At 39.2% G+C, this 23,794-nt stretch overlaps 1 protein-coding gene across 21 annotated transcripts in view; it reads right to left on the minus strand.

Annotated features, from left to right (window-relative positions):
- cadpsb (Ca2+-dependent activator protein for secretion b) overlaps window positions 1-23,794 on the minus strand; it is a 126,692-nt gene that overhangs the window by 62,598 nt on the left and 40,300 nt on the right. For all 21 annotated transcript variants that reach the window (XM_036151396.1, XM_036151381.1, XM_036151397.1 and 18 more), the window contains exons 4-6: window positions 6,218-6,298; window positions 5,791-6,024; window positions 3,629-3,750 (exon numbers count right to left, since the gene is read on the minus strand). In XM_036151396.1, coding sequence (XP_036007289.1) covers window positions 3,629-3,750; window positions 5,791-6,024; window positions 6,218-6,298 — 437 coding nt within the window. The remainder of the gene's footprint in view (window positions 1-3,628; window positions 3,751-5,790; window positions 6,025-6,217; window positions 6,299-23,794) is intronic.

The following is a 23,794-nucleotide window of genomic DNA, read 5'->3' on the forward strand; positions in this document are numbered from 1 at the left end:
TGTAATTTTTCATTTACCCATATTTTCTGACAGTTTTTATTCCTTTGCATTCTTACACTACCCATGTGGATACTTAGTCACATTTGTTTGCTTTTTGTTTTCCATTGTGACATTTCCTCAGGATGTTAGGACCTTATTAAACCTGTTATAATCAATATACTCTTATGGACCTGCTTTAAAACTTGCAACACAAGATCAAAACTATTTATTTTTACACAAACAAAGGATCCAATTAAAAGACAGATAAATTTAATTTAACTAGTTTTATCTCCAATTTAAATTTGTACTCTAATTGGAAAGATTTTAATTCATCGGGTAATTCATCAGATAAAGGGAGGAAAGCTAACAAAACAAACATCAGGGTGATGAGTGGTGACTGAGCTGCAAAAAAAACCAAAAACATTTTAAGCAACTGGGTGAAAGCAAAAGCAACAGATCCAGTGCTGCTACCATCATTGTTATAGATAGAAGCAATGAAAGCACTTTTTCAGCCATGAGGATTTAGATCTTGAAGAATGATCACTACTCCACCATGACGATCCAACAACTGCCTTATTTCATATCAAAAAGGTCAATGTTAAATAAAATCAACCCAAATAAAGGCCAATTATTTTTATGTAATCCTTGTTTTTGCAGTTTTAACAAACCTAATTTGTAACATCTAGCCACAATAGAAATTTATAATGTCTAGATCCAACTACTGAAGCCTGAGAAGAACATTTTATTTATTTCACTTAGACCAAATTCTATCACCTGTTTCTTAACATCAGATCAATTGTTTGACCAGACAGAGCAGCTTTAGTAAAATGACTGCCTCTTCTTATGGACAAAAATAAAAACGTTTCAAATGGGAACTAAACAGATTTTCCCCATCAAAGTTTGTATAGACAGAAAAATTAACAAAGTACTTTTGGCTGCAGAGGGAGCTCGATGAAATCTGATAACCCGACTCCTACTATGTCAGAGTTAGTTGGATGAAACAGCTTTTTGAAAATGAAATGAACAAACAAAGAACATAACACAACACCTGAGGGAATATGGAGTTGGAACAAAGACGTTTTTAATAGACCAGCTTCACAGATCCACTTAAAAGCACAGAAAAACACAAGTAGAAATGTGCAGAACTATATCCATATAAGGTATAATGGTTAAAGTAAGAACCACATTTTTTTAAATATTTATTGTCAAGCTTTCAGGACTCTAATTGTGATCCTATGCAGCTTTCGCATGTCATTTTCAGTCCCCCTTCTAAACTTTTCTGATTCATTATCATCTGCTGCAGCTCCTGAGTACAAGAGAATGAGAAACTGCTGACAGACAGCGAGTAGTCGCTGGTGAGTTGTGTTGATTTCACGTGCAACCAACGCGCTGGCATGAAGGTGACCTTGTCGCTCAGCGGAAGGTTTAATACCGGTTCTGACAGCGCTCTTCCTGCAAAATGGATCAAACGTTGCGCATTTTCAATCTGCTTGGAAATATACATTATATGGGGGGGGGGGGGGCAAAAAAACTGTACCCGCCCATTCATCAAGTCTTCAGAGTTCAATGTGAAATCACAACAGTAATTTGAGTGTCAGCCTGAGAGCACGGTGGCTGAGCATGCTTAATTAATGTTTGTGAACAACCAGCAGCGGTCTGAATGGAAACATCCATCTCGTATGACTTTATTTGTGTGCATGTGTGTACATGTGAGCTCTTTACATAGAAACACTCAACCCATCATACAGCCTGTCGGCTATCTGTCACTTAGTGTTTGTAACACTTACTTTCCAGAGGCTGAACATTAAACGCAACCTGGACCCGCATTTTTTCTGCTACATCTTTCATTTTAATGATTTGAATTTGCATAAAGTGATTGTGGTAACAGAGCGTTCACTGCCTCTTTCTTTTCCAGTTCCTCTCCCCATCTCTCTCGTACCTTCCACAAAATCTGTCTCTAGTATTAGCAGGATCAATAGCAGACATTCGGGGCTTAAAATAGCTCATATCACATGAATATTTCATGGTTGGCTCATTTATAACTCGAACTGTACCATACTGGAGTCTGAGATGAGTAGAGAATCTATTTTTAGTAGAGGAAGGATTTATCTAAATTTAAACATTGAAGATATGATGAATGAGGTTAATTGGGGTGCATTAACAACCAGTACACTGTCTTGCAAAACTCTTTTTCACATTTCATCATGTCACATGTGAAATATAAAAGGGCTTTGGGTAAACTTTATGTGAGATAGACCAACACAATGTAGTACAATAAGTGTGATGAGGAAAAAAAACGCTTTTACAGATCTAAATCTGAAAACTGTAGGGCACATTTGAATTCAGCCCTTCACCTTTTATAATCCAAGATAAAACCTAGTGCAACAAACTGACTTTGGAAATCCAACCTGTTAGTGAAATGAATTTCAATACAACTGAAGCTGCTCTTTGAAGGCCTCAATGTTTTTTAATAAACTTTACTGCAGCAGGCAGGTTGGGGAGAAGGTTTTGGAGCCTTTCCAAGTTTCAAAATTTCTCAAAGAGCGTTGTTTAAAGTTTAGCTTAACTACAACACTATGAAGACTTATCATTTCACTTAAGTTAACAGGTAACACAAACAATCATAAGGTCCACGGCAAATCTGGACGAGCTGCAGACATTTACAGCTCAGGTGGAAGAACCACTTGGCGAGGCAAGTATTGGACGTCCTTCTCTAAAAACCTGGCCCTTCATGGTTGTTTGGTAAGAAGAAAGCCAAAATTACTCCTGTTTGTCTAAAGCCGTGCAGGTGACATAGGAAACATCTAGAAGAAAGGGGCCTTTTGGCCTCCATCTACTTAATTCGCAATGTCGAGTGAAAAACTAACACTGCCAATCACCCTGAATACACCTTCCCTACTGTGAAAGATTATGATGGCAGCATTGACATGCTTCCTCCTTAAGAAAAAACATTTCATTTCATCGTACGCTGTTTTTAGTTTGTTTATTTTTCAGACAAAATCCCAATGATTATGTGCTTATAATGTGACAAAAGTGAAAAACTTTAAGCTTAACAACATTACGGGTTTGTGCAAACTGTGTCAGTTTTTATAAGGGAGCAGAGATTGAATCAATCAAACAGCTTTATTTCTTACTTGATAGAGTTACATTGTTAATTTCCACCACATGTTTCACAGATTTAAAAAAATAACCCAGCTGAAATGGTTTGTTTGGGTTTGCCGGAAAATTTGAAGAACTTTAATAATTTTAACAAAATGGCACAATTAAAGAGTTACGTCTTTAAGTTATGTAGGAATTTTAAGACATTTTTAAAAAGCTACTTTGAGTACCAGGAATATTAGGATAAACATATTACTTTTGTCAATTACAATAGATGATTCGGCTTTGCACCAAATGCTTCAAAGGAAATTAATAAAATCAAAGTTTTTTTGCAACTGCACAATCCAATTTCCTTTAAATGTGGTAATTTACATGCAAAGCGCCTTTGAGGGGAAATGAGGCATCTGAGAGCCCATGAAGAGTGGAGGAAATGTGTCACTGCAAATGTAATAAAATGTAATAGAAAATGGCCGAGTGTGAATTTTTCAAACACCATTGTTTACTCCTGCATAAATACCTGTGGTAAACTAACATCCATGTGTGCACTCACGTCGGCTTGGATGCCTCTGCTTGGTCAGTCTGGAGCTTCTCGCCTCCCTCCACCTCCATGGTGCAGTAAACAATCCTGTTCGGAGCCAGGGACTTCAGCCCCACCACTTCCATGATCACCACCTGGGAAGCATAGAAGTGTTAGAGAAGGGAAAACAGGAGAATGGACTCATCTCTTTAGAGTGGATGGAGAGCAAAAAAAAAAAGCAGGCAGAAAATCCATCCAGAAATACTATTAGAGCCACGATGACTGTTTACATTCACAGCTAGAGTCTTCGCCGTACAATAGATCCTGGCTGATTTTCTACTGAAATAGACTGTGAAAACTGCTACCATCCGCGATGGACCCTGCAACTCCAAAGCCTCAAAACTGCTTGCAGACATAATCTGCCACATAAAGTCCTATACCTCCTCTTTATAAGCTCAGTGCCTACATTGCAGCTCTGCCATGGCCGAGGGGATCTGTGATACTGCAACCATGAAATTCAGTGGGGCTGCCTGAAGCAGAAAAATGTGCTGTCAGGAGCGGAGTCAACTTTCAATAAAATATTCAGATTAATCTACTGTACGTCTTTATGGGGCCTGCAAAATTTGTCACCTGCTGCTGTTAAATATTTCAGCTATTCCAAAGACACATGTGTGGTGTGATAATAAATTAATACAAATATAATTTTGGCTAACTTGGAAGTTTGATCATGTTAACCTAAATCAAATTCTCTGTATTCAGTAAGTTCAACAAACATTAAAATTTTGCACATCATTTTGGAGGTAAATTTTAAGTTAAGTTTAAGTTAAATAAATGCAATCTTCACTGGTGAGCCCCTTGGTTGCTGCCCGTGGAGCCTTACTTAGAAGTCTGAGAAATGAAAGGTATGGGCTGTAACCACTATTGCTCCAGGTCAGCCTTAAGGTTTTCAGATGTCTCATGTGGCTCTGCAGATTTTTCTCACTGACTTGCTTGCTTCTGAAAAATCGCTGGATGCATCTGGAAGGCTTTCTACTCTAGCAAAGTTGTTAAAAAACAGCTTAAAATTGAATTTTATTCTACTGGAAATTTAACAGATTGTTAATTGCATCTCTGATGTTCTCAGACAAAAAGTAAGCCCAAAAATAATCAAGATATGTTTTTTTAAGAAAATCATCTTTCAGTTACTAATTGTCATTGACCATCATTGAAAAAGGACTCTGTTTAAATATACATTTTGTTCTCAAAACTCTCAATTCTACCAACATTTCCTTGATTCTCAAGATCCTTCGAACTTTATGTTCTGGTATACGGGGAATGCAGTGATGCACACAAATGTATGTGCATTATTTAGCACCATAAACATAACTTGGACTAATAATGTTCAGGTCTGCCAAGACAGGACAAATTAAAGAACACTAGAGCTGGACTTTTTTATCTTTTGATTTGCATCTTATATAACTGATGAGTGTTGGTCTTAAGCCTATGATGCAATACCATACTTACCATTATTATTTGCATCGGCCACCTGCTTATATCATTTATGAATTAACCAGCATTAATTAGATGCCAGGACAAACACACCTATCAAATTCAGCAGGTGTAATGAGGTGTGAGATGCTATTTACTTAGCAGCGCTGTTTCAGCTGCTAATCTTCTCTGTCAGCGTTATGCAGATGTTAGTTTGCTCCCATCTTACAAGTGCAAAAGCAATGGAATCCCTTAGTATATCAAGCCCTTACCTTCTATACAGTTTGCTTTTGTGATATTAAAGTTTATTTGTTTCACCATCTTGAATATTGTGTTGAAATAGGTCGGAGCACATTATGCACTTCCTGACTGTGAAATAGCACTGCATCATAAAGAAGAGAGGTGTGATGGCTCTCTGTTCTGCTGTGATAGCTCATCTGAGACAAGCTGATAACAAGATGAGTCACATTTCCCATTAAGGAGCAGGTAAATAGGTTTTTATGCACACGTGTGTGCATCAGTCTGTTCTTCACACACCGTCTGGTCGCCTGTCTGAACAGGTGTGCTGTCTGTTTCTATTCTTAGTGTGGAGCAGAGAAGTGTTTCTCGTCTGTTTTGATTTCTAGAGTCACACTAAGGCAGATGTAGCTCTGCACAACACTTGGACATTTTAAAAGGGCATTATTTGTAGCTCATGGCTAAGGTTGGTGATCCAAAATGTATAGTACCTCCAAAGTAAAGGACAGAACCACGTCAGACTTGGAGAGAGTGTTCTCGTCCTCCTGGCCCATGTCGATGATGGAGGTGTTGTGCCCTCGCTTCAGCTTCTGGAGTTTAAACTCCCCTCCTTTTGACACCGGCATGCTTTCCAGGTTGGCCATCAGCTGGTTCACTGAGGACTTGAGCTCTTCGATGTACATGGCCTCCATCTCTTTAGACACAAATTTGGGGAACTTGCCACCCTGTTTGGGAGAGCATGAAAGACAGATAAAATATCTACTCATATACAAAGTACTCATTAGTAGTTTTTCCTTGTTTGTGGTCTAACGCTCACACTATGGTGTTTATACTAGTGACACCATACTTCTGAAATATTAACTATATAACAAAGCATATTAAAAACAATCTGAGGGCTCCCTGCAGAGTCTGACTCACCCTGGCAATCTGGTCTGCCATCTGAAGACGACCATCAAGTTCTCTTCTTATCTGTGCAGCCTGCTCGTCCAGATTGTCCAGCTATTGATAAACAAAAAGGAGGAGGTCATTCAGTTAAGGAAGAATGAAATACTTTCTAAATCCAAGGGTCAAGCTCAAGGAGCTTTACTCACACAAAATTAATCTCAGCATTAAATATCAAAAAGACAATCCCCGACAGAACCTTTAAAGTCTTCTCTGAAAATATCATAAGATAAAGACAGGGGAGAATCAGAGATTTTTACATGAATGAGGAGTTAGAAGATGTACCACAGAAACATGATATCACAGGTTCCATCCATCCATCCATCCATCCATCCATCCATCCATTCATTATCCAACCAGGGTTGTGGGAAGAGAGGTGGGACCATACCCAGTACGTCAAAAAGGAGGCCTTTTTCAGACAGACTTCTATGTTCTATAACAACGAACATTTAAGCTTGCGAAAATACTAACTAGGGATGGGTATTGTGAATTTGGATGTTCTCATATTTTTATTTTTTAAGTGACAGAGTAGAAAATGTAACTTTTTAAAACTGTGTTTTTGCCATCAAATCTTTAACAGGGAACATGGAGCCACACAACAACCAAGTTTGTTTAAAAAAAAAAAAAGTTAATCTGGAAAGACTCAGACAAAAAAGAGGCAATTAGAGAGTTTTCTTGACATAAATTAGAAAAGTTCTTTGTCGCTCGGACCCTGGCAGAAGACATAAAAGCTGTGAATGTCTATGAGCTTGGATGTTCATTTTAGGATTAGGATTAGTGAAGTCTTCCCCCCAAGGGTCCAAACACTGGTGGTGGAGGCCAGAGGAGAGAAGGAGTCCCTATGACGCCTGAGAGTGCGAAGGAGGAGATGGGGAGGAGGAGGGTCGAAGCTCAGCTGAAGAACGGGAGAATCCATGGAAGGAGCGCCTTATAAGCATTCTTGTGGGGTGATAGGATGAGGATTTGATGCAGAATGGCGCACGGACACTTGACGAGGTGATCTGTGGTACCAGGTGCGTCAACTTTCGTCTAAACTTCATTATCAATTTTCTCATTTCCAAGCATTATCAACTTGACTTTATCATCACTGTGAAATGACAGTTTTTTTTAGTGTTGCATACACAATATTGCCATTGTTAATGATTCCCATTGTTAATGCAGACAATATAATAAATATGTATGTGTCCACACTAAACTTGGAAGTAATAATTTGCAAGTTTGAATTTAGAAAAATCAGATGAACTTCCGAGGTTACAATCAACTTTGATTTGACAGTGATAGCTGAAGATTCTTTATAGTTTTCAGTTCAAGAGATTTTTTTATGTTGCTGCACTGTTTAGGTGCATAAAATACACTGTTTAGACTTGTTTTGCTCGTTTGCCTGGTCACTGAACACAACAATGTGGGAAACCCACTAGTTTTTTTTTTCAACAACAACATTATCTCAAATGTGAAATCCTTTCCAGTTGTGACTTCCAAGTTAAATGGAAAATAGCATCTGACTCATCCAGCTGAAAACTACAGTAACTTGTACGTTTTGGCATCAAACTAACACGCAAAGGCAATTTAAAAATCTCTTGGTCCTTGATAAAGGGTTTCAGAGTTTTCGTTTTTGCCACGAGGACCTCAAATAAATAGCTTTATTGGGTCTCATTTATAAAAATTATATTTGCACAGCAATGATGAGACAAATTTCAGCAGTGTTGATGAAGCTATGGCCAACAGTTTACAGGCCAAACCTAACATATGATATTTCTACAGTTTAAGAGGGGTTATTCACAGAACGTACAACACAGATAAACAAAAGATGGTAGAAAAATATCTTTGCCATCTTTTGACAGAGTCACAAAAGAAGAATGATTACACTATGCATATAAAACCTGAAATATAGTTTCTTACACAAATAATGTAAAATCATGTGCAACAACATGACTTTAACAGGATACGGCCTAAAAGGATGTGTTTCACATCAAATATTAAACATGCTTTAATACCTAATTAAATCTGGCTGCACATAATATTGTGCAGAAATGCACAGGCCAAAAATAATCTCACCCACTGTCTCAGGCTTGCTCAGCAGATTTAAGGCAGACCCTTGTTCTCTTCAGTGTCCCTGAAGTAGCACTCCACAGAGGGCTGTACCCAGCGGAGCTGGCACTGAAGCAGGGTGTGTCAGCCTTTTTGTGGTGAACCACAAGTCCACAATGACCTTCTATCATATACACAATCTGAGCTGGTGAGGGATTTGAGGGTATCTTACACTTAAAAACCCCAAATCAGCATGAAAATGATCACCAGTTTTTCTACCTACACACATTTGACAGATAATGATCACAGTTTCATATCGCACAACAGTATCTCCGAAGCCTTGAAACCTTTTTGAACATGTAGAGCTGTCACTGTTAAAACTATTATTGTTTTTAATTTTCTTTAATGCAAACATTTATGCTGTTAAAACTGAGGAGTATAGGTTATAGGTTGGATTTCCAGAAAACTGGATTGGCAGTTTTTTAGGCTTGAAGGCTAAAAGCTGCGAGGACCAGTGAATCTCAGCAAATGCAGTTCAGTGTTTGAGAGCTTTTGAATGTTTAATGACGTAACCTTGATGTGGGCAATGTCTCCATAACTTCACACATGTTTTCAGCTGCAGCTGCCGGCATAAATTGAAGAAACTTCTGAACTCGTACAAGAGAAACAAGCCCTTCATCAAAAAAGCAATTAGTTGGTACACGAGTTACTCAATAGTTTCCCCCTCTTCATATTCAGTGTATCGCCTTTTTCCTTCCAGCTGCTGTGCAAATGATTCTGAATCACTTATTCATGTGCTAGTTAATTATTAAAAGAAATCTTTCTTTGACTACATCTGTAATAATATGGCCTTTATTTATTGTATTTATAATAACCAATATTTGTTCATGCAAGGAAGGTGATGAAGATATTTGTTATAATTGTTTTCAGCAAATTTTGCTTACAAATTTTCCAAAGTTGATATGAGTGTTTTTTTATATATATATATATTCTTCTGAGACAACAGACAGGGCCCTGGTTAAATGATTAAATTGAAGGACCATACTGTCTTTAATAAAATTAAACACAACACGAAGACAATATTCAGAGCACTGAATGCAAATGTACGTTTTCACAATTGTATGATATTCTAGACTTGTTCGAGTTCTCCAGTAGTTGTTAAAATATTCTAAACGATATTACCCACACTAAACACAGTCTTTAAAAACTTCCTTCAATTTGTTTGCAAAAATGTATGTATTTACTCACACACCCAGCTTGCCTGATGCCATCAGAAAGCAGATTGTGGCATCTTACAAGTTTCAAAACAACACCAACATGCAGAGGTCTGGCAGGAAAGTTCACCATAAAAGCAAACTACTGTATTGTGAAATTTCCACCAACCCTAAAATGTCATCATGGAACCTACAGCTGAATCTTGGTCTAGTTGATACGAAACACCAGAGCAGAAGACACGTTGAACACAGCAAACGGCTGGACCCTGCAACATCTCAATGAAATGAAACTGAGGAAGTGCAGTCAGGTTAGGCAAGTGGGCCCTTGGCCATTTAAAAAAAAAAGTTAAATGTCAAAATATGCTTACTTAGCTTATTTCTGACACCATACACTATTTTAACCACTTTTAGGCATTCCTGCAACCCTATAATTAAGCATACGCATGAAAAACTCAATAATACTCTCCAGGCCGCTGGCTGTTTGAGTAAATCCATACAGGGGTTTCACTGGTGCCAAGACACAGGCAGGCAGAGATCTGCTCTATCTGTCCTCCACTCTCCTCACCTTCACCCAGTATGTTACCTGTCACATCAGAGGCAATGAAATGCTGGGGCTAGTGTATGCCAACACCAAGGAGACATCCAGCTCCTTACCTCTCCCTCCCCTGGGGGGGCTCAGACTACAACCTGGTTCATCTCCAGCCTGTGTATAAACCCGCATACAGCTAGAGGTGGTCTGAGGAGACTGAGAAACTGACTGTTTCAGCTCCACTGTGTGGGAAGAACTCTGTACCTTTCACAGAGGGCACAGGCAAGGGTGACTCTGAGTACGGACAGTGAACGCAGGACTTTGTGAACTGGTGCCAGTGAAACAATCTGATGATCAAAACCAAGATACTGGTGGTGGATTTCCGCAGGCGCAGACCCACCTCATTGACTTTGGGTAACATCCAGGGAACTGACATTTAGATAGTGGACTCTTACAAGTACATGGGAATTCAAATGAACAATAAACTGGACTGCAGTGACAACACTGATGCTCTTTACAGGAAGGGTCAGAGCAGACTTTACGTGCAAATGAGACTGAGATATTTTGGCGTGCTGGGGTCACTCACAAAGACCTCTTTTGACTCTGAGGTGGCATCAGACATCTTCCATGGTCTGTAGGCGGTTGGAGCAGCATGTAATCTATAGCTGAGAGGAAGCAGTTAGATAAGCTCATCAGGAAGGCCAATGGTGTTCTAGGATTCCCCCTCGATGTAGTGTAGGTGGTAGGATACAGAAGGACTCTAGTAAAAATAACATCACTGATGGACCGTGTCTCCAACCCTAAACATGAAGCTGCTGCAGAGCTGGAGATCTCCTTCAGTAACAGACTGCTGCAACCTAAATGCACAAAGGAGCATTATTGCAGATCCTTCCTCCCAGCAGCTGTTAGACTTTATAACCATCGCTGCTCCCAACAAACTTCACACGTGTTTATATTCCTGCTGTTATTTGCACATTTATTTCCATTTGTGGCACTCTGTTGTTGATTTTCCATTCACAAATATACATGCATATTTTGTACATTCTTTAAATAACCTTGCTCAGCTGCTCATCTCTTTAATCTCAGAAAGATCTTTCTTTATTAAATGTAGTTATTTTTTCTGAGGTTGTAACTTTGCACTCTTTAATTCTCTTTTTTCTGCTTTTGTGTGAATCTGCGCATTTCCATTTTCCTGTAATTTTGCTGCTGTTACACTTAAATTCCCCCACATGGGGACAATAAAGGATATTTCTATTCTTCCTCTCCCTACCGTGTTGCGCTATGGGTTTGCTTAGTCATGCAGAAACTGTTGTACAGTTTAAAACACATGGAAACGTTATTGTTCCCATCAAGTTGCTCAAGACTCCTAAGTTGCCTTGATAAAGTCAAAGTTCAGTTAAAAAGCAGGCTTACTAACAAAATAACTAAATAGCAAAGCTAAGGTTTTCTTCCTTTATTTCCTTTAATTTGAAGAAATTCAAAAGACCAGATATATATCGATTTCAGTTTCCAACAAAATAGGAACATATTTCATGTTATCTTTTACTAAGGACGCAGATTTTTATATGTTTAATAGGATGGGTATGTATTTTATACATATAGAGAGAGTTGTATAATGTTTTTTTTTAATCTCCGTATTTTTGTTTTGTTTTGCTTTGCTTTTTTTGTGTACACTGATTTGTATCTTTTAGTTATTATCACAGGTATAACAAGCTATACATCTATTATCCCTATGTCTTCATTTTTTCACAGTTTTTTGACTGCTAGCAGTGGAGGTTGGCTGCTGAAATTTTCATTCTGAGCATCAAATATTTCCTTTAAACCATTAAATATATGACTCCTTATGATCCACTGCCTACCTAACCCCAGATCTGCTGCGGGTCGCTGCCCAAAACGAACCCGTTAATCCACCAAGGACTGCCTGAGAGTTAAGAAAGCCCAGATCTGGATCACACTGAGATACTGTGGAGTGACTTGAAATAGGCTGTAAATACAAGAAACCCCTCAAACATCTCACAGCTGAAGGTGGAGAGTGGGGAAAAAAAACTTCCCTCAGGCTGTCAGAGACTGGTAGATGGCTACAAGAATAATTTCACTGACGGTATTTCATCCAAGACAAGCAAATAGGAAGTAGGGCGCCATCATTTATTTTTCTCAGTTGGATTACACTTTTTGTGCATAATCTTTTGTTTTATGATAAAATAAGGTTACTTTATTGGTGTGTATATGTAAAGGAACAATTTGTCTATAGGTAAATAACGATTTATGTAATGTTAACATTTCCACTGAAAGACCTCACTATTTAAAAGGATCTCCTAGCTGTTTCACATGACTATAGACCATTGTCTTAAATTAGATTTTCTTGTCAGAGTCCAATGACAACAAACAATAAATGGGTAGTTATTTGAGTTGATTTCTTTTTTAACTTAAAATACAAAATATTACTCTGAAATACAAGACTATAGCCCAACAATGTCCACATTTGGATATTTTTTTATTAACATGCTCATCCAAACCTATTAAAAATGGTTGTGTCTTTATTTTACACATTCTAGATCACATTTGTTTTTATGTGGAAGAAATATGTGGCAGAGCATTCCTGTGTTGCACAGAAGCAACAACACCTCCTTCAATCACAGTGAAAGATGGCTGCAGAAATAGATTTCTGTTTAGGTGTGTGAACAAAAGGTTATTTTACTTTAATATTTTAAATATGAGCAAATCTAAATCTCCCATCTGTTTTTGAACACAGAGGAGAAAGATGATTTGTATTTCAATTTGATGTTTCATTTTTCTAAAAGAAAAATCGATAACTGGCTTATTTTTACGTTCCATTGCTGGTTTCTGATGAGAACATACATATATGGACTCAAAAGCTCTGCAAGCTCTTAAAAATACTTTAATTTTACTTTCTATTCAAACTTACAGATTTAATTGCTTCAATCAAACCAGTCCTGTAGCTAGAAGGGAAAGAATATAGTTGCAGTCTTTTTCCAGCTGGTATTTTAACGCTGGCAACCTGGATTTTTGTAACTAATGATTTAATGGCTTAAAAGGGTGCATTGTAAAGCGTACTGACTGGAATGACTGTAATCAAAAACACTGAAAGCCGCGGTCAAGGTAAATATGATGTGCAGTCTTAAAGACTTTCCCACAGATTAGCGGTTATGAAAAATAGAAGAATATGTATATAAAAAGGCAAATCAGCACTCCAGTTTCTTTCCGACTGACTGCAATCACAGAAGCACGGTGTGGCATCGCACATGAAAAGATCGAAATCAAAAGCGATTTCTGCCTTGATGCGTAGAAAATATGTCGCCATCGCCGCAGGCAATCTGAATACACCACAGAGTGTTTCTTTTTTATTTATTTTTTTAACTTCTCGTTCTCTTGTTGATTTCAATCAGCAGAATTAAAAGCAGCTCTTAGGAAAAGCCAAGCTGAAGCAGATACTAAAAATAAAGCTAACGTCAATGACAAATATACAGAGAAGCTTTGACTTCAGTTGGATTTGTATTCAAGTCAATGGTAATGGGATTTCTGTACACTACTTAAAATGTTTCTGTGTGGAACAAAGTTGACCAATTTTTTTAGCTTAAAATCTTCTGGAAATGAAAAACACGAAGAATGTTTTTTGTTTCCTGACATTAATATTAAATAAGGGTTTTATATTAGCTGACACAATAAAATAGTAGAGATGCCGGATGTCTTGTGTCTTGCTCTCTGCTTCTGTATCCTTCGTATTTCTTCATTTGTTCTCTCAGCCAAAACATTTCATTCCTGTCACATTTGATGCTGTGAGTCACCAGTCAGCAGCATGTTCTCTGTGAGCTGATTAGGACAAATCTGCACCCCAGTTGCACCTAAGGAGACACAAACTATTCAACAGAACGGCGTGGACTGGGTTTAACAATTGAAAACCAGGCCACATCTTATTTTTTGGTTGAAAATCATTGAAAATAAATGACTTTTCAGAGTGTGCGTGCTGAACAGGCATACCTTTAAAAATACCCTGGCAATGATGATGATGATGATGATGATGATGATGATGATGATGATGATGATGATGATGATGATGATGATGATGATGATGATGATGATGATGATGATGATGATGATGATGGGTTTATTAAGCTATGAGTTGCATTTTGGTAACATTCTTAAATTGGAGAATATCTAAAAATTAAGCGAAACCCATTCCCATATACCATCTTCCTTGGATTCTAATTCTATAACCCACAAAGCAAACTAGTACTGCATGATATCTACACCACCAACTTTGCTCTCACCAGATCTTATTATATCACAGAAAGTGAGATTCTTCACTGTTGAGATTTGAATCATCTCTTAAACGTCACGACTTTCCAGAAGTAGGAAGAAAAAAACTCCAGGAAGGCTGCATTGGTTTCCTGCTTTCAAAGTGCTTTTTGTTGATTTTGACTTCATGGGCTATGACACATTCAGACTCCTTTGAGTAGCTTTGGCAGTTAAATGCGTTGGTGTTGAAGAGCGAAATGTTCCGGAAGTTCTTTGAAATTTACCAATTTGCCAAAAGTATTTGGTTTGGAAATCTTTGAATTCAAGTGTTCCAAACACCTAAGTATGCAGACGGAGGAGCTTAGTTAATTTCAGGGCAGTCCAATATTATAATCAAGACATTTCTTAAATGTTCCACAGAAAAACGGTTAGTGGTTTTATACCAAAAGCAGAAATGAAACACAACAAAATGGCGCCGCAGAAGACTGCTGCGGCCAGAGTCAGCCGGCTTTTTTTTTTTATTATTCTTCGTGCTTTTGACCGTTTTATCACCACCGCAAGCTCTGATCAAATACAGCAGAGAAGAGCTACATAATCTATGGCCGACTGCCGAAATGGGATTTTCAGCAGGGCTAGAAGTTCATTGAAACAAGGCATCCAAAAGGCAAAGCACAAGTACACATCAAGGACCACTTTCGCAGCAACAACCCACGTGACATGTGGAGAGGCATCAGAACCGTCACAGACTACAAGCACAGCGAGCAGCAGTCCAGCAACGACCCGGCTCTCCCTGATACCTTAAACAGCTTATTCGCACGCTATGACCCTCCGAGCAGCAGGAAGCCTGAACATCTTCTCCAGCCAGAGGTTCAGTTCTTAGAGAGGATCCTCCTGCAACACATCAAGGACGCCATCGCTGCTGGCCTGGACAGCCTGCAGTTCACCTACAGGTAGAATCGCTCCACAGAGGAGGCTGTCTTGTTAGTACTGCACTCAGCTCTGACTAATCTGCAGTGTCCAGACACCTATGTTAGGATGCTATTCATGGACTTCAGCTCAGAATTCAACACCGTGCTACCAGACATGCTGAAGCTCTGAAGCTCCACAACATGGGATTGTACACTCCTCTCTGCTCCTGGATCAGTGACTTCCTCACCAACAGGCCCTGGGTGGTAAGGATTGGGAAACACACATCTGGGTCTTAAAACAGGAATGCCGCAGGGTTATGTCCTCAGCCCTGCTCGGTTCACCCTCTTCACCCAGGACTGTTCTGCTGTCCACCCCACAAACACAGTATTGAAGTTTGTGGATGACATCACTGTGGTGGGTCTCATCTCTAACAATGATGAGTCCCACTACAGGGATGAGGTCAAGACCAGGGAGCTAATAACAGACTACAGGAGGTCCAGGAGGACTGAACATGCTCCTCTCTGCATGAAGGGGGAGGTGGTGAAGTGCGTGGACAGCATTAGGTTCCTGGGCATTCACATCTCCTCTGACCTCTCCTGGACTGTAAACACCTTCCACTTGGTGAAGAAGGCCCAGGGCTTCCTCAGGAAACATTCTACTAAGCTGCTGAAAAAACTTCTACAGCGCTACCATAGAAAGTATGCTGCACATTGTAAGAGAGGAAGGTGGTGAGAACAACACAGGGGATTGTGGGATGCCGTCTACAGGATTTGGACTCAATTTATGGAGAACGCGTCCAGAGAAGGGCCAGACCCATCTCCACTGATCCCACCCATCCAGGCAATGCAATGTTTGCTCCACTCCCATCAGGTAAAGGCTTCAGAAGCCTCAAATCCAGAACCACGAAACACAGAAACAGCTTCTTTCCAAGAGCTGTGAGGGCAGAGGGCGATAGCCTCCCTGCGGAGAAATTGTCCATCATATGTTACAATCCATTATATGTTAAATATGTTTAATACGTCCATCATGTAGTACAATCACATTACTGTTGTTGCCTATTTGCACACTCTTATTCTCAGGAATATCAAATTGAACTTTTCTGTAAATGTAGCCTCCAAATCACTGCATAAAAACTGCCTCACTACCTCATTCATGAAGGACGGCCTAATTTGTGTAGCAGGGCTCACATCGCTCGCTATAGGTCTAACGTCAGAGCTGTCCATCTCTGAACTTTTTTAATTGTATTTATTTATTTATATCTTTTGCATGCTCTAATGTGAAGAAGAAGGAAATACAAAAAAAAAAAATTAAAGACTAAGTCTGTTGTGCATGAGTGTCATGTTGCTTGCTATGTCTTTTTCTTTTTTCTGTACATCTGTACCTAAGCCGGGTCTGCCTCAAAGGTAATTTCACCCTGGTAACACATGGTGACAATAAAGTCATCTTGAATCTTGATTAGGAACAACAGAGATTTAGCCACAAAGCCTTAGTGGATGCTGACTAAACTATAGACTTCCAAGCTTCATGTGCTCTTCAGATTAGCTCAAGAGGTAAAGTTTCATGGAATGGGCTTCCAAAGTCAGACAGCTGCATCCAACCATCATCAAGTGCAGCACAAAATGGATGCAGTCGTTTAAAGCATGATGCCATTTGTTTTCTCATATTCTTTAGGTACATTTTCTTTAAAGTTTTGAATCATGGTTTTCCGTCTGGCAGTCCAATAGAGAGAAGAATGCCAGCCTGACTGCACCGTGTCAAGTGTAACATTTGATGCAGAATGGATTATAGTGCCGGGCTGTTTCTTTTAGGATTTAGGCTCAGCCCCTTAGTTTCAACAAAGGGAACTCTTAATACTTTAGGACACAGACATATAACAGTGCCATGCCCCTAACTTTGCAGGAACAGTTTGGGGATGCACCCTTCCTATTTTCAACATTATTGTGCACCATTGCACAAAGCAATGTCCACACACACAAGTGTGAGTGAGTTTGGTATGGAAGAACTTGACTAGTCCTTACCTCAGCCTGACAGAACACCTTTTGTAGCTTTCTCAGGAAAGATTTGATTTAATGCTACTTTCAAAATCATTTCATTGGTATCAAAGCCAGAATAACAGTCTGAATAAACTTTGTTTATTCACAGTGATTGCTTTTCTGAAAACCCTTCTGGTTAATTTTCATTTAGCATTTATAAAAAGCAGCAAAGCAAAACCAGTAAAACAATTCTGCAGTCTGATAAACAAGGCTGTCTCTCACAAATATGCCATTCATAGACGTTTACTATGAAGGCAATATTTTGCAAAAAAATTAAATATATAAAAGCTGATAGATTAAAGCAACGGTGCTATTTAATATGTAAATGTTGTGAAGTGACTGATGTTACTGTGAAGCATAACAAAGCAATCTGCCATGCAGTTAATTAAAGCAATATACTCTGGGCTCACTAGGTAACTATAAAACAAGTTACGCCAAATGCAGGGTGTAAAAACAATTAGACATGGGCAATAAAAGTTGGTTGTTAGTAGTATTTTTGGGGTTTGTTTGTGGTGCTAGTGGCTGGCAGTGGGCACCAGGACCAAATTTGGCTAAATAATACCTTGTTTTTGCTCTGGCTGGTATTATCATCACATCCCTGGTTACTAGGGGTCTAGCAACACATCGATCCATATCGATATATCGATTAGACGATTAATGATCCAATGATGCAAAATGAAAACATCGATCCATATTGTCATTTTTAAGATACACCTTTATATTTAAATTCACAAGGCATGAGACTTTAGAAAACAGGTGATCTATTATCATCAATGTAATTTTTTATAATTAGAAGAATGCTCTTTTATTTTATTTTTATTCAAATGCCTGATGCTTGTCAGAGCTTAGAAATATAATTGTCAAGTCATCTTTTTTCATGACTTGATATCTATGTAAATAATAGTGTTAGATGGGCAGATGATGTCGCATCATATCGATCACAGACCTGTGAATAGAATTTAAAGGAAATTGTATCATAACAGAATTTGTGACATAGACCAACATCGTATCGTCGTCCAAACAAATCGATATAACATCGTATGAATCTAAAGCTGGTGATTTAAATCCCTACTAGTTACACATCATTATTGGCTGCAGTGAACATAGATTTGATTTTAGTCTTCTTTACATTTGCTGTTTAGAACAGTACGCTTGATTGCACCAGACACGGTTCTTGTTTGAATGATGGCCCTGAGGGATCGGCTCCTTCAGTCGCCCCCAACCAACAAAGATGAAGGAAATTATTTAAGATTCTGGGGCAGGATAAATGCATTGCAGTCCCAGACAAGACACAAAAGCTAGTTTCCCCTTTCTCAGCAGCTAGTTTGTTCCCCATGCTCAGCACACGGGGGTGACAACTGCCTGCCCTTGCTTAAAAGTAATAGCAAATATGTTCAGTGTACAGCTGTCAAATAAGTTATGTGTTTATATCTGCTGCTGCTCGTGCACTTTCTTTTCTATCGCCATCCAGGGCAACGGCTCATATAGCCAAAACCAAAAAACACTTCTGGATGACAACTGTGTGAGCAAACAAAGGCATCATCAGAAACTTTAAAAACTTTTTTTATTCAAGCTACAGGCAAATTTTAAAGGACTAATCCACAAGTGCATTGTTGCTATTGCTGAGCACCTGATTCTATTTTGGATGCAGGGCTCTCTAAACTCCTCTGGCCTCCTGCTGATGGGATGCATGCCAGAAATGACCTCTCTGAGCCTCCGGGTATTTCACCTGTTCCTATTACATTAGCAGGCCTCGTCTCTCAACCTTTAGCATATTGATTTTCTGCCCCTTCCAGCAATCCCTTTTAAGAGAGAATGGGCCAAAGTGCACATACAGTCGGGGGAGGAGTACAGTATGTTACAAACACAGGGGACAGATACATAGTTGGATCTTATCAAAACAGGATGTAAGCAGATCATGTGCAGCCGTTTTTATGTGATGTGCAGAAAAGCGTTTTTTATTATCATCTTACCTACCACTTTGGGCTTGATTCTGCTCAGTGATCTGCAGGATTTGAACTTATGTCAGCCAGATGTCTCTTAAACGAAGGACAGTAAGCATGGGCCGTTAAGTCTGATGCGCTACCAGCACTGGCCACGAAACAGCCACCCTACTACATAACCCAGAGTTCCTGTTTAGTAGAGCACATAATCAGACTTTGCCACCAGCAGCAGCAGCAAAATGTCTGCATAGGAAGCACAGTGTTCTTCAGCACAGATCACAGAGTGATGCTTAAACAAAGAATAGGAAAAGGAGGGAAAAAGACAAGAAACACTAGTTTAATTTAAGGAGACTAATACAGATTGCTTTCCTGCCTTAGCTGTGCCTTATAGTCACCCATTTCTCCTTGCTGCTGGCAGTCTTGTGTCAGAACACTCCAGGATACAGAGGCTTTACTGGACTGTGTGGTGCAAGTGACATCTGACATGTGCACTCCCATAAGAACTGTCAGCACCAAGTTTGGAAATCAGCAGCCTGGCCTGTCAGCATCTGACAGTGCATTTTTACTGTCCCATCTGTGCACCTCCCTCTTCAACAAACACGACAAACCTCATACCATATGTCCAAGAAAATTCAAGATTGAAAAAGAAATCCTCCGGAACTGACACTGAAGGAGGTGGCAGAAGCTAAATCTGGTCCGCGTGGCGACTTCCAGGCTCTTTAGCAAAACTTCTGAAATGTGAGGAAAGACTATGAACTGTAAAGGGAGGTGTGGCCTGTTTCTTTTATCACAGCTACCTCTATCTTAAAGGGACAGTGTGTAACCAATTTGACTTTTAATTGGCAAAAATCAATTATTGCTTTTATGAATACAAATTTTGCCAAACAGACAAAAGTCTAGTTACATGACATCAAAAATGAAAGCATTCCCATAACTTAGAATTAGTTGTTTATGCATACATAGGTGTCTGTGCACCCACTGGGAGGCGCTATGTTGCCTTGCTATTTCTGATTTCAGTAGCCAAAACAGGCCAAACTTGTCAGCCATAGGTGTTTACAGCTATTGTTCCTCCGCTGTCAGTGGAGGCCTAGAAAACAAGCAAAGATGACTGTTCAATCTATTTGCCGTTTTCTGTTGAAATGGAGGACCATTCACACTCTTTGCCCATCGAGAGGGAACTGAAAGTAACCAAGAAAAGAAAGAGAAGTAATAACCGGAGAAAACTAGAGTCTATATCGGCGCAGCTATTATTACCAGGCGGAGATAATTCATGAGGGAGCTGGGATTTAAAATGGAGGCAGAGGTTGCAGGCTTTCTGCTGGACAGGTACGTTCATTCAATATAACAGTGACGTTTATTTTTGCCTTTATGTTAGAAACAGGGCAGTGTGGTCCAGCCGCTACTCTGTCCTTCCGGCAGCCAGAGATGGCTGTGTTGTTTGTCTCTCCCTCTCCCTCTAGTATGTGTGAACACGGAGCGGCGGAGGGATATCAGCCCGTTCACTGTCTGTAGTGCAGCAGCAAGACAGGGTCTCTATTTGTGTTTATAGTCGCTTTTTTAGAGCCCAAATAAGTGATTGCATGCTTAGAAATGAGCCCACAAAAACTGTGACTCACTGAATTTACAAGCGAATTAAAAATAAAACAAGCAGACTTGGCAACAGTGCCAAAAACCTTTTAACACAATAACCGTAGCTATTAGCAATAGCGAATACATGGAGGACATTGTCCATTGTCACATTTATGATACTCCAGTACATGGCTTCTGTAGTAGCTGTTCAACTGCAGCAGGGCTGCAGAAATGTAAATTTTGAAAGTAATTTAGCGTTAGCTGAGATGACAGCAGGTTAAAGGCAGGCGGGTATTTAACAGGCCAGCTGATGGTAGAATCCCAGGTGGCTGCTGGGACATTCACAGCAGATAGAAAACATGACTGGAGGGGACATTTTTTTGTGAAGAACACAAACTGGACAGCAGGGCGAGATTTAACATGGAGGGGCAGAGGCTAAGAGTTATATTTAGATGTGCTGCGTTTGCATTTGTGTATGTTAAAATATGCAGAGCAGTAATAAAGGATAAGTATTTGAATGTCGTTTTACTGCAAGGTCTTCGTAGTTACAGTTTACAGTTTTACAGTTACATGCTCCAAATGTCAGTCTCCAATATTTTAATACTGCCTAAAATATCTGTCGATGTAAAATGGCAACTGATGTGATTACCCAAAATCTAAAACAAAAGCACTCAGCATTTCCTTTCTGCTCAGTGAAAACACCAATATTTGCTCACTCACTACTCTAGTTGCACTGCAGATTAAAAGGATGGTTAATGCAGAGCTGTTTAGCAGCAAAGGATTGAGCTGTTAAGTTTGGAGGTTGCCCTTAAACCGGTGGAAAACCAATCATTAAAAGTCCCACTAAATCGTCCTTTTTCTTGAGACTGCATCGGGTCTTATTCATTTTTCTGTACTTTCTAGTATAGATCACTGCCACTGAAATTCCTGTATTCTTCCAAACATTAAAATATTAGAATTGTTTAGTCTCATTATAGTATTATAACTAATGATCACTAATGTGTCAATGTCAGCATATTAGGTAATGATGTTAAAATAGTTGTAAGGATGTAGTTATTGTTAGCTGTCATCCAGTTTGTTAGCTAAAATGCTAATATTAACAGGTCACCTGTTAGATTTATTTATTACCTCGTTCTTTTGTTTGCAGCCCAAGGAAAGGAGCCAGACTTGAGTTCTCAGAAGCCAAAGTCTAATTTATTGTGGCCCCATATAAAGTTGTACAGTGCTGGACAGAAAGAGCATCGTCATCAGATTACAATACACATTTATCTTTTTGGGCAAGTGTGCCCTGTACAATAGGGAGATTTTAGGTGCACAGCACCATCTAATTGGCCCTGTGGAAATACTGTGGGCAGCGCAGCCTCTGCAGAGATGGCCTCTGCTGGAGACAGGTCGTCCAAAATGGACACTGTCCTGAGAAATTGGGAATAGTCTAGACAACATTGTTTGTTTGTTTTTTTTTTTTCATTTTTTTTTTTTTTTTGCTTCAATTTGAGGCTTTAGTATTTCATATGCTTCTGCTGCATCTTTTAAATTACTTTGACTGAAATTTTCACTACTTGTGTTTGTTTTGTGTGTGTGTGTTTTTTTTGGCAATGTCTTCTGCAGATCAGCTAGCATCGCTCACACTGCCTCTCTGGAGGAAATGCATATTTTATACTTTGATTTGAAGCTGATTTTCAGACATAAAAAAATGCACTTTTCAAAGAATTGTAAGTATTTCATTCACAGTTAAGTCATCATGGGTACATTTAACTTTCATTTTTATCTCTGTAACACACATTGTCCAGATTGTGATGCAGCTTCACCCTGCAGTGTAGCACTGCTGCTCTTTCAGCTAAGAGGTGGTTCGGCAGGCATAGCAAATGCTCTCATCCTCTCCCAATCCGCTGTGCAGTGAAGAGGTTCCATTATGCAATTATATCAGCTACAGGCTAAACCAGGGAGAGCTCAGGCCTCATTTCCCAACTAACAGTTGCTGACAAGACAAATTATAGAGGGAAAGGAGGAGCCTTCTTTAAAAGCTGATGGGAGGATGGTTTGCCAGTTTTGGGTGTGCGGCAGACCATGATTTATGGCAGGGAGGAAATTCTGATCCTGATGTGCTTGCGCTTTACTTTGACGCCCAGGCTTGGGTAATTCAATCACCCATTAGAGACTGGGGAATCATTTTATGTGAGGGAGAGTCAAATGGTGTGACTAAATATCACCAGTTGGAAAAAAGAAATATCTGGGAACAAAAATCTGTGAGAAGTCTTAACTGTACTCATGGGGAAATGATTTCAAAGTTATTTGAAATGAATGTTTCTGCAACAGCTGTTTTCCACGGCTCATTGCAGGTTTGTTACGATTTTTTTCTTTTTCTTTTTTTTCTTTATTAGATCTGACAGTGACCGGACCATGACTCGGTTTTTGATTATCATCAGAGAATTGAAAAATTTGATTATAACAGTCATTGGTTCAACTGTGAAAGTCCCATTATTTCCTATTCCTTAGAGATGAAACACATTAAAAAAAGGAACGTCTTGGCCCTGTTAACATTTTAAATGTGTGGCTAAACATAGTCGGCAAAGGAAACGACTTTTTTGTTACAGGATGACCTCAGAACAAAATGATCCTGCCTTCACAGCTTGATCTCTCCCCTTGGCTTAACATGCAGACCAGACAGCAAATCTCCCATGACCCTGTTAGTGTGGAGCGTCCCACTGCTTTACATCATGATGCATTTACTGTATCAGGATATTACTTTGCTCGCAAAATCCTCGAGCAAAGGAAATCACCAAGTATTAGTACTGCTGGATGTTTTATTCATAAGAAATACTAAATATTTACAATTATTTTGCAAGCTCTATCTTTCAGGAGAAAGGTTCATAACTGATGCTGATCTTCTTGTGTTTAATTTCTAGTTATTTGTGTGCTAAGATAAGTTATTGATGGCTTCTCCAAGAATTTATGAAAAATTCAAAGTGGTGTTGGCAACCACAGGTAAGGCATATGGGACATGCTGGTGTATGTGATTCAGATCCCACTTTTTTTTTAATTCCTCCATTTTTAAGACATTGAGCCTGATT

The sequence above is a fragment of the Fundulus heteroclitus genome, chromosome 20 (genome assembly GCF_011125445.2).
Source record: "Fundulus heteroclitus isolate FHET01 chromosome 20, MU-UCD_Fhet_4.1, whole genome shotgun sequence".
NCBI classification, from domain to species: domain Eukaryota; kingdom Metazoa; phylum Chordata; class Actinopteri; order Cyprinodontiformes; family Fundulidae; genus Fundulus; species Fundulus heteroclitus.